Here is an 11,822-nt window from a genome sequence, read left to right on the forward strand (position 1 = left end):
AATAACTAAAACCCCAAATTCATCATATCAAAAAATAAGAATACTACATTACAATCAAAACTTTCATTAAGGAGGAATTTGGACTTCTGAGAAGAATTTCCAGATTGGTGCTGTCAATGAAACGCATACTCTATAAATACAGGTAAGTGATATGAGAGTCGCTGATGGTGTAGCGGTACACTCGCCGGACTTGTGTGTGAGCAGCGTGGGATCGGTTTCCACTCTGTGATAGTGTGGATGCCACGTTCATTGTTGGATGGTTTGCTACTAAGTTTCAGTAATTGAATTCCATGTTTGAAAATGACCAAACAAAACTTTCCTTTTTTTTTTTAATTGAAACATTTTATTTTCAGTATACAGAGCAGTGTCTTGCTGTCAAAAGTACAGTGGGTACAAAAAGTTTACACATTTCAGTTCAAATACCAAGTTTTTGTGATATAAAAAAATAGACTCAGTCATTATTTCAGAATCGTATTCATGAAATGCGTCGCTTCAAGGGGCCTTGGCCTATACAGTGAGTGGGTGACGCCAGAAACACTGACTCCAGCTCCAGCCTTTTACCACATGGTTATTCAGCGTTCGAGTCTTCTCCATGCTCGCTGCGAGTGTCTTCATTCTGCATTGGTGTGTTTGTCCCATTCAACAAACTGCTAAATTCCTGGACAGGCAATGACTATAAAAGCTTTTCAGCATCATGGCTTTCACTTTGCCACATCCTATTCTGCACTGCCTTGTATGATGTCCCTAATTTTTTGTGTGTCTACCTGCAGTGCTTCATTGCTCGGGTCAATCTTTAAAGCAGTTTGGTAGTCTTGTAGTCCTGTGGAAAGAGTTAGATGCGTTCACCTCACTGATAGTCAAATTCGTGGGATTTGTCAATCAAAAACAAATGGTCATTATGGTATAGCTCACTATGAAGGTGTCAACAAAAAACAATTGGATTCGGAAAATTGGTTTTGATTTAACAAACTGAATTGAATTGTTCCATTTCAAAATGCTTATATCCTTGAATTGTATAACACCCGATGTATTGAAATATGTAAAGAATGTTCTTTGATGAGAGTGGTGTCTCTCGTCTTTATTTGTTTTATTTGGTTGTTCACCTCATGTTGCATAAGATTATTGTTGAAATAAATGTTGTAATATCTGCTTTTTACATGTGCTTGCTTTGGAATCCACCATCAGCATTGTTTGGCCACCCCCTGATAACCCTGTAGCTCAGCCCCTGGGCATATTATCCCATTCGCATTCAAATCAATTCCTTACGCTCTTTTGTTACATACTTTCAAGGTGCGGCGATTCTCCCTTCTAGGCTTCTGACATAACCACCTGTTGTATAACTGGTGAAAACTCGCGCATCCACTGAAGAGTTGTGTTATCCATTGAATTCCGAGCATGCCTGCAAGTCCCGGTTTGTGGAATTTTCCTGAGACATGTGAATATCCTCAAGATCCATTTGGAATATACTGTATTTCACACTTTAAATGTGAAATGAGCTTGCAAAGTTATATATTGATTGTCCCCAGTGATATGGGCGGCTCATCTCAGAGGCTTCTTTGAAGGTGCAGGTGTATTTATTAAATACATCCATCCATTTTCCGATCCGCTTATCCTCACAAGGTTTGCGGGGGGTGCTGGAGCCTATCCCAGCCGTCTTCGGGCAGTCGGCGGTGGACACCCTGAACCGGTTGCCAGCCAATCGCAGGGCACACAGAGATGAACAACCATCCGCGCTCATACTCACACCTAGGGACAATTTCAAGTGTTCAGTCAGCCTGCTATGCATGTTTTTTGGAATATGGGAGGAAACCGGAGTACCCGGAGAAAACGAATGCAGGCTAAAATAACAATAATAGAACAGAACTCAACATAAAACCCTCGACAACTACACAATCGTAACAAGCATTCCTAGGTACCCCTTGTTAGAAGCGGTTATAGATGAAGGAGGAGAGAATCTAAGTCTCCTTTCACCAGCGAGTCAGAGACGTCATGATCACAGTGAGCATGACGACACAGGTCTGCTACAAGCAGAGTAAACAAGACCAAGACAGAGATTGGTTTCAGTTGTCCTGTCTCAATGAGATCCGCTACAATTCCAAATTCTAAGCGCCGACACTCAGTTCCAAATACCCGTCCGCGCTTGGTTCAATTAAATTAAATTAAATTCAATTAAAACAAATGATTCAAAATCGAACACACCATTGCAACCACTAGACTGACTATAGTTGTGAGCGGTGCTTTCAGACAAACTCCAAAGCCCAGCACGCGTTATTAGCCGCTTGATCACACACTGCCATCACCAGCAGAGCATGGAGGCAGTTCTTTGACTCAAAACGTGCAATATGATGTTTCACCTTCAAAAGGTGCTAGTCCTTTGGACAGCCTCCTGAGCACCACCACATTTGCCAGGGGAAGTCCTCATTTAAATGTTGCTCCATACAGAGTGTGTACTTGTCATGAAGGTGCGTGAGTGACATGCTTAAGTCGATGGGAGAATCTGTCCAGCCCAAAAAGAACAACCTTTTCGGATTTAGGCACACACACAGGAGAATATGCCCCACATTGAAAAGTTTCATTTCGACATAAATAGAGCTTTGCTGCCATCATGTGGCATTTTTTTGTCAATTCTAAAATTTATTGTGGGGTGGAGGGGGTAGGTCACTGATCGACTACCATGTGTTCCAACCTATAAAATATGGAGTTAGGAAAAGAACTTTGTCGTCTACGGAGGACACCCACTAGGATCCTTGATATTGTACGTACACACCTACAGAATTTTCACCGATCACTCACTAGAATTCAGTAGAATTTATTTTACACCGATTGCCCTATTATTAATGAGAACTCATTTAGTAGAGACCAGACAGTAGATACTTTGGATATTTCAATTTTGTTTTTTTTTAACTTAAAGAACTTTCATGGTAAGCCACATTTTCTGCAGTGTTTTGCTGTGTGATAAGACCAAAAGGTGATTGTCCATAAATTACCAATAATAGTCCAGTTGGAGCATATTATGCAATAGTCCTTGACTTTGTCTCCATTTTCCTACTGAAGTCTGATGAGAAGAATTGCTGTTTAGTGAGCAGCTTGTTAATTTGAGTGCTTTCATCAGTGTCAGTGTGGTGCATTTCAGACCTTCCGCATAGAGCTCCAGCTGGCAGAAAGCAGAGCCGCGACGCACATGAGCTCTCGCCCGGGCAGCTGCATTGGCAGAAATAGCTGGAGTCAGCAGTTCAAGGGCCTGCAGAGAAAGATCCAGTTCAGTTCAACCACCACCTCTATTTTGAAATACAGCATGATCATAAAACCTGGATTGGGCATAAATTTCATCAGAGACTATTTTCAAATCTCAGACAAGTTTGGTGCGGTACTTGACTGCAGGAGCCTGTGGTAGATTACTTCGGTGCTGTTTTTCCTGTCCATATTAAAATACTAATTCATGTAGAATGATTTGTCAGTAGAAGCGATTAATCCGCGTATACCTCTCACAGTGACCTGGGATAGGATTCGATTCCGCTCGATCCTAATGCGGACAAGCGGAATAGAAAAAAGGAGCGTCTAATCCAGGGGTGCCAAACTCATTTCACATGGTGGGCCACATACGGCCTTGGTAGATGTCAAGTGGGCCGGACCATTAAAATGATACCATACTTTGCTATAAATAACCAAAACAATGTCTTTCCTTTGTTTTGGTACAAAGAAGCACAAGAACATTAGGAAAATGTTGAAATTTAATGAACATGTCTTTTACAAAATATTTCATGAAGCACCTTACATTTCCTTCGACAAATGTGCAATTTACTTTTATCATTCACATATATGCATTGCAAATGATCCCACTGATTGTACAAACATTAACAAGTAATTGGTATTGAAAAATATAGTAATGCACTTTAAGATTAAACGAGATTCATAAAGAAAGGAAGTTTTAAACCATTTACACGTGCATATAAAATCTAAATGTAATCTTACAAACTAAGGAGAGTGCTATTAAATGTGTAAATGTGAGAGTGCTATTGACAGCGTCTGCTGTCATGGGTCTGTTACAGTGACGGACTGAGGCTGCTGTTGTCTTCTTCTCTGATCAAAACAGTGTCCCCTTGCGGATACTCAATGAATTGCACCTTATTAAAAATATTAATTCTGTCTTTAATGCATTTTTTTCACTTTTAAATTATCCTGCGGGCCTAATTGAACCTCCTTGCGGGCCGGTTCCGGCCCGCGGGCCGTATGTTTGACACCTTGCTTTACATAATCATCTCGCGGGCCGGATTAAACTCCTTTGCGGGCTGGATCCGGCCCGCGGGCCGTATGTTTGACACCCCTGGTCTAATCATAAACACTGGCACTTTTTTGGCCACCTATATCATCATCAGCTTGATGTCTATTTGGGTGTAGAATTATACTATTGTACAGTGAGTATAGTACAGTGTTCTCCCAGTCCACTATTTCCTATGGTTACTTCAAACTGGCGCTATGTATTCTTTTGACTTGTATCGATGTTTCACGTATATAAATCTGTCTACCGCAAGGGCCTCTTATTGATATTCCTACACTGTGCTTCACGACACGTCACTCATAAAAGTCTCTGCTGTGCACTTGGCTGTGAGGGGCTTTTTTTAAAGATAGGGAAGGATGGATGATTTCAACCCAAAGTGTGTTAAAATCTCCAGAAGCCATTTTTTAATGACTGATTCCATGCCACTTTCATTTGGCACAGATCTCGCATCTGCTCACCCAGAGGTGGGAGGGAGTCACTTATGAGTATCAAGTTTTAATGTTCACATTTCAAGCAAGTCTCAAGTTGCTGCGGCATTAAATCAAGCCAACTTGAGCCCCCACTAAATTTCAAGCAAGTCGAGTCAATGGCGGCTTGTCACTAGAGGGCGCTAGGGTGACGCACTCCCGCCCAGCTGAGTTCCATTGATGGAATACAATGGAAGGCAATACAGATGAGTATTGTGTGGGTGAAATGAGTAAAAGTGATTTGTTTATCTCTGGTGTCTTGGGCACTCATCAACTTAAAAGTATCACGCGTGCAGTCAGTCCTCGTGCAATATGCACGTACTGGGCACCGTTGGGTACCTGATTCTACCGTCCAGACCTGATAATGTTTAAATGGAGTTACGACTGAAGCCAAAGTCATTTGTTGTGAGCCTCTGAGTAGCTTCTACAGGACTTTTGAAGGGAACTTGCCTTATCCAAGATGGCCCCCACATCTACGTGGGGGCCATCTTGAATAAGACTCAGCCAGGCTCCTGCAGCATATCTTCATTTTGAACTCAGTGAAGTTCCTTCAACATATTTCCAGTGAAGCCCAGGCGGCATTGGATAAGAACAGGTATACTATGATTCTCAAAAATGAACAGGCAAGCCTCGTCAAGTCATATGATTTGAGTCACACCGCAAGTCAAAGAGTCCCATCGTTCATGAATGCAGTCTTTCATATATTTAAACAAAGATAAGTCTCAAGTCGGAAAATTGGGGACTTATGTCTGACCTCTGGCAGATATCACAACATGCCTGTCAAAATTCCCTTGTCCACAAACAATAACATAAGCCAGACTTTCCAAAGGCCTGAATGTTAGTTTGGTGTTGACTTGTTACTGGTCAACCTACTAAAACCGCACCGAATTAGTCAAGCATTCCGTATGACATTCTGACCACTCTGACCTGAGAGGAGTCCTCAATGGCTTTGTGAAAGTTCCGTAACTTGAGATGACATGCCGCCCTGTTTGAATACAAAGCTGGGATCTTTCTGTTGAGTCGGATAGCCAGGTTGTAGGCATTCAAAGCACTCAGGTAGTTTCCAGCTGCAAAACATTTGCTTGGAGAAAGAAATAATGGATCGAGTAGTCGCATTCAGCGCAAGTCAGGACCGAGTTCGCAAGGCTGATGGGAGCAGGCTTCACATACTTGCCTTTCTCCTTCAACCAGTCGGGATTCCTCTCCTCCTCCCTTAAGTCATTGAGCTCTTCGATATCTGCGCTGACGACACGCCTGGCCTCCGCTTGCTTTTTCAGCCACTGCGGTGAGCAGAGGGACACAGGTGTTGGATGCCCTTTTTTTAATTCTTTCTTTAGTGTGTGCTTGCATGAATCGCTGGAGTTCGGACAGTCTTCAAGTCTGGACTAACAGGTTACCTCTTCTTCCTCCTCAACTCGCGATTCTCGGAGGGCTGTGGGGAAAACCCGAGGAGTAAAGGAGACCTGAATGTTTCCTGCAACTCTTGGAGCAGGAAGATCCACTTGCTTTTTCTTCCTCTCTGCTTCACTCACACTTGTTTGATCTAAATGCAAGAATAACATTCGGAACTATTATGTACATTGCTCAAAATAAATAAGCACGCTCCAACACGTGGTGGTTGAAAAGATAACCGTGAGGTTTTTCGGAATCAGAATTTTCTACGGCTTTCCATTCAACTAACACAAAACACTTCCACAAATTTGGACCATCGCTTGCAAATTTGAATGTGCACAAATGCAAATGACAACTTTCAACATGTGAATTTCAACTTCCATCAACATTCTGAAACTTGCTGTTCTGTTCCGTCATGATGCGTTTTCGACTTGTGTTTTCCTTGAGTCCAATTTGTGATGTCTTCTCTTATTCATTAGCTTTCTGTTTCCGCCTGTTCTCATCAGTGTCTGTCCGTGTGATTACCAATCTGCGCAAGCTATTTACCGCTTGGGCATTTCTTACACATGTAGACAGCGTTTAGGAGCCTGAAAAACGATCATTTTTATAATGGATAAAAAGCTTTTCGAAGCGGGTGTATTCATTGTTTAGCACTGTACAATAGCAAACATCATGCTCAACATGGCACCTGGACTTTACTCACCAAATATGACCTTGCTTCCTCCTGATCCGTCACTCTCACTCTTGTGTTTCACAGCTCTTACTTTACTCAATTGATTGGATTGACTTTGGAGTTTGAGTCGCGCTTCTTCCTCAGTTTTTTTGCTCTCCTTCAGCTGCCATGCTTCGAGTTCGGCCGTGGTTCTCTCTCGTTCCTCATCCTTCATTTTCTGGATTATTTCTCGTTCCTCACTTTCAATCTATCACCAGATAATACACGTGGTTATACGAGGCTATGCGAAGACTCAGACCTGTTCAACCTTTATTTTATTTATGGAGGACAGGCCCTCCGTGCTGCTAAATCGTTGCAGCTCCCTCTTCACCACGATGGACCGATACAGAGTCCGCACTACTGCAAATGCTGCACCGATCGTCCTGTCGATATCCAGCTCCATCTTGCCCTCACTCATGAACAAGAACCCCAGGATACTTGAGCTCCTCCACTTGTGGCACTCCACCTTTCACCGATTGATTACCATGGTCTCAGATTTGGAGGTCCACCCAAATGTGAACTGCTCCAGTGAGAGTAGCAGTATTTGAAGCTCTTTTTTTAAAAAGCAGTCACAACTGTTAAATAATGGGTAAATAGCAAAGATACAGCAATGAAAAAAAAAGCGCAATACTTTTGCTGTTTTAAGACTGGCTGTTTAGGCTGGTATCGCGATTACGTATTCCTGACTTGCTGCTTTGTGTGTAAAACACCAATGCAGGTTAGAAAGTGAACTTGAGATTTTGCTACCTCTTATATCCCTGTTTGTGTGTTTGTGTTTGAGGTGTAACACCTGCTGATTTTGCCACACAACGAGTTGTCTGATTGCGTGAAGCTGGAACAGCTCAACGGCAATAAATTATGGATCAGCTTGGCCGAGAAAGTAGTGCGAAAGTGACTTTTGTTGGTGGGTGGCGCATGGGCAAGACACACATTTTGGTGAGATCAAAATGAAGGCACATTCAATTTCCCCCCACTACTAATAGTAGGGCAAGTGCACATTTTTTTTAACTGAAGCTCCTCAAGTCACTTCAACAGAGTTCCTTGGCATCAAGACGGCGCAAGTTGGAAGTTCCTCATCTCACTTCAGTATAATTCCCTGGTTACCAGGATGTCACAACTTACTACCAAAGCATTACTATTATTGCATTGCATGAGCACAATAACAGTGAATAACGAGAGTTAAAAATAAATAAATAATGGCGGATAGGTTCAACAAACAAAAATATGTGAGGTTCACATTATTCTTAGTGTCATCAGTGGAGATAAAATAAATATTTTCGACAACCAAAGGGTTTCTTACATTCATCATTTTCTTCAGGGTATATTTCTTCTCATTATGCTTTTTCTCTGATCTGTTTTTGGCCTCTGCAGCAAGTTTTTCCTGCATTTTGGAAAGAGCTCTTTCTCGGACTTCTCTTTTTGTTTCCTTATCATCTGAAACAAACAGACAGAAAATGATCTCACGAGTAAATTTCAATCATGGGTCAATAGTGCAATGGACTATAGATCTGAAAATTCTAGGTTTGACTCCCGGCTGCCACAATGTTTACCTATTTGCAATAAATAAATTATCCATCTATCTAATTTGTGTACTAACTTACATTCATACCATACAAAAGGTCAAAACATATGACAATCAGTGAGTCTTACATGTACTTATTGACAAATGTTCCCACAGTTTGTTGGTCCTCTTGGTCAAACTGATGACTGCAACTCCGTTTCCAATCTTTGCTGAGCTTTGCTCATCATCAACAAGCTCAGAAGGGAACACTTCCAACAGGAATGGTGGGAAATGAACCTAATGCAAATAGAACACACATCTCATATTCTATCTCTATTAATCCATAATTTTAGTTTTATGTTACTAGTCCCCCTCTCTCTTTCTCTCTCTCTCTCTCTGTCTCTCTCTCTCTCATGCCAAGTAAATTGATTATAAAGTGTTTTAAAGTGTATGCGAGTATATGTAACGTGTGTGTTCATCAGTTACTGAGACTGAGAAACTAATACAATGTGTTATATGATGTGTTACTTTGGCTCAATATTACCTTCAGGTACTCGTCTGACGATACTATGTCCACTTTCTTGGCTCCTTTCAGAGGCACGCTGATGAAAACCATTGACTCTGTCTGTGTCCACGAGTGGTCTGTAACAAGCAGGGGCATCTCGTTCGGGGTCCTACAAGTACAATACAGTGCACAGACAAAACTCAAACGCTTTCATTGAATTCGAAAACAACGACCGAAAGAAAGACTTGACTTTTGTTACCTGGCACTTTAGTGCGACGTCCTTCACAAGTATTTTATACACGTTTATTGGTTTGGTGAAATATCTGGTTATTTACTCGTTATTACTGTCGAATTAAATTTGTGAGGCTTAATTTAGGATTGAGTGCTTCCTTCGTGTCAGAAACAAACCCTAACGGAGATCGTGCAGAAGCGTCTTGTCGCTATGGAGACCATGGAGCCTGAATGCTGCCTTCAGGTCTGCCGGAAACACGAGAATCATAGAATGCACCATGGTAAGCTAACTTTTCATTCTCACGTGAAATGGATGACAGCAGCTACAAACAGGGAAAATGTGTTTAGATAAGCCATGTTTTACTTTTGGACTATTTAAATGTCTCCCACCGCATTAGTGAAGAACAGTAAACCTCAAACCGCTCAGCAGTTACGTCATAAATGGAGTATGACGGAAAGATCGAGGAAGGCGAATCCGCAGTCGCCGTTGAAAAATACCTGAACGTATTCTAGGTTGGTAATGTATCTTTAATTTCTCTCCGAAAAAAATAATGCTTTTAATACTGCCACCAATGACAGGAATATATCTCTTTCTGTGATTTTTGAAAAGGTTTCATTTACCTTTACCTTAAAAAAACAAACAAAACAAAACAAAAAACATTTTAGCAAGTCGCAGTCAGCCGCAAACATATTATTCTAATCTTGATATGCATTTCATAATGCTGTTTAAAATCTATTTCATTGGCTATAGGCTACATACAGCATTACTGGAAAAAAGAGATTTGGGGCAGTGGTAAATACATGTTTTCATGGATAATATTCACCAAATATTACCAATGAAAGTTATGTACAATTTATCTCATTATTTGAGTGGTGGCATGGTGTAACAAGTGGTTCGCATGTCCGCCTCACAGTGCAGAGGTCATGGGTTCAAATCTGGCCCTGGCCCTCCTGTGTGGAGTTTGCATGTTCTCTCTGTGCCTGTGTGGGTTTTCTCCAGGTACTCCAGTTTCCTCCCACATTCCAAAAAAAAACATGCATGGTAAGTTAAGTGAGCACTCCAAATGACCTTTGGTGTGATTGTGAGCACGGCTGGTTGTTTGTCTATGTGTGCCCTGTGATTGGCTGGCAACTAGTTCAGGGTGTACCTTGTGTCCTGCCTGAAGTCAGGTGGGATAGGCTTCAGCACGCGTGTTAAACTCGTGAGGATCAGCGGTTCAGATAATGGCTGGATGGCTGGATGGCTGGATGTCAGGCAGTTGCATAAAGGAATTATAAAATAAAGGGTAATTTATACCAACACGACTTATTTTATATGAGTAGCAAGCGTTACCTCGACATACTTAATACATAATATCACCCTAAAAGAAACAACGAGCATAGAATCTACTCACTAAATGTAGGGTAATAATTAGCAACCTCTTTAATTTATAAATGTAAATCAAATATTACGGGTAATATATCAGTACCTTAATTAAAAAGAAGTGAAATACAGTACTTACATAAATTGAGTAAAGTTTACTGTCCATCTCTACTGACACTCGTATAATTACTGCAATATAATCAGGCAAAACATGAGCCTATCCACACCACATGGCTCACGTGGTAGAATGGTCGACTCTGAAAGCCAAGGTTGTGGGTGCAGTCCTCGGCTGTTGTGACCATGTCATTGTGTCCTTAAGCAAGATACTGATCTCGCAGTTTCTCCGAATGCGCTGAAAAAAACAAATGGTGTGTTGAATTTACTCAATTTTATTTCATGAAGTGGTTGCACAAAATAACATCATCTGATGATTCATCCAGATGATTGTGTGTGCAGCCACTTGACAAATAAAACTGAATAAATTCAACACACTGTTTTTTTCAGGATGAACGAGAAGACTATTCAAGAGCTTTGCATAGTGAGTAAAAGCCCATTTGCGCATTCTACCCATATTTTTTAATTTTGAGTAATAATTATTACTTGATCGTAGTATAAGGACAAAAAAAATCATGAGTAATTTTGCATCAATTTCAGTGAGTAATTAAGTTGTACTAGTTAGAATGTAATTAAGGTGAGGGAAACTTTACTCAATTTCTGCAAGCATTTCATCGGTTTTGAGTGAAGGTACTCTTTACCCAATTAAAGTGGCCTCAAATGACCCTAGATTTATTGGGTAGATTCTACATTTTTCTGTGTACTTGCACCTCATCAAATATGATTGAAAGAGCTTACATAATATGAACCTTTGCATCCAGTTTATACTGTCATTGTCTCCTTAGCAGGTTCTAATTATCCATTCTGAAGAGGCCGATCGTCATTTTATATTGCATTCCAAGGTTGGGTTGTGCATGAAAAACATTTTCCGTAAATGCTGCAACCTTGTTGTCGGTGTAATCAGATGGAGATAAGTCTTCAAAAATTGCTTATCCATTGAACATCACTATTGTATGGGCAAAAGTAAATGATTCACTTCAACTTGTATCTTTATTGTCTGAATATCACAAAAGGTGACCTCTGCTGTCCTTTACTGCTTGTGGGTGTTATACAAAGATAATATTACTATCAACCCCACTGTAGTGGAGTTTATTTTCCTGCACTTTTATTGACTCGGAAACCATTCCGTCGTATCCTTTAAGAGAGCGACGATAGTGCTCATACTGCTACCGACAAGCATTCAGGTAGAGTATGAAGCATCTCAAAATGCATGTTCAGCACCTCAAAATGAAAGCCCTATTCTCCAAACTAAATAGAC

General features: G+C 41.0%; 1 protein-coding gene across 1 annotated transcript; it reads right to left on the reverse strand.

Moving 5' to 3' along the window:
* Positions 1-346: 346 nt before the first annotated feature.
* dnaaf4 (dynein axonemal assembly factor 4) lies at positions 347-9,552 on the reverse strand. Its single transcript, XM_019878096.1, has 10 exons — positions 9,116-9,552; positions 8,896-9,025; positions 8,501-8,648; positions 8,151-8,284; positions 6,842-7,058; positions 6,144-6,289; positions 5,917-6,026; positions 5,674-5,827; positions 3,136-3,241; positions 347-820 (listed from the first exon to the last, which is right to left on the reverse strand). The coding sequence occupies exons 2-10, from the start codon at positions 9,010-9,012 to the stop codon at positions 717-719; spliced, it is 1,236 nt and encodes a 411-aa protein (XP_019733655.1). The 5' UTR covers positions 9,013-9,025; positions 9,116-9,552; the 3' UTR covers positions 347-716.
* Between the last annotated feature and the right edge of the window lie 2,270 nt (positions 9,553-11,822).

The sequence above is a fragment of the Hippocampus comes genome, unplaced genomic scaffold (genome assembly GCF_001891065.2).
Source record: "Hippocampus comes isolate QL1 unplaced genomic scaffold, H_comes_QL1_v1.1 scaffold37, whole genome shotgun sequence".
Lineage (NCBI taxonomy): Eukaryota > Metazoa > Chordata > Actinopteri > Syngnathiformes > Syngnathidae > Hippocampus > Hippocampus comes.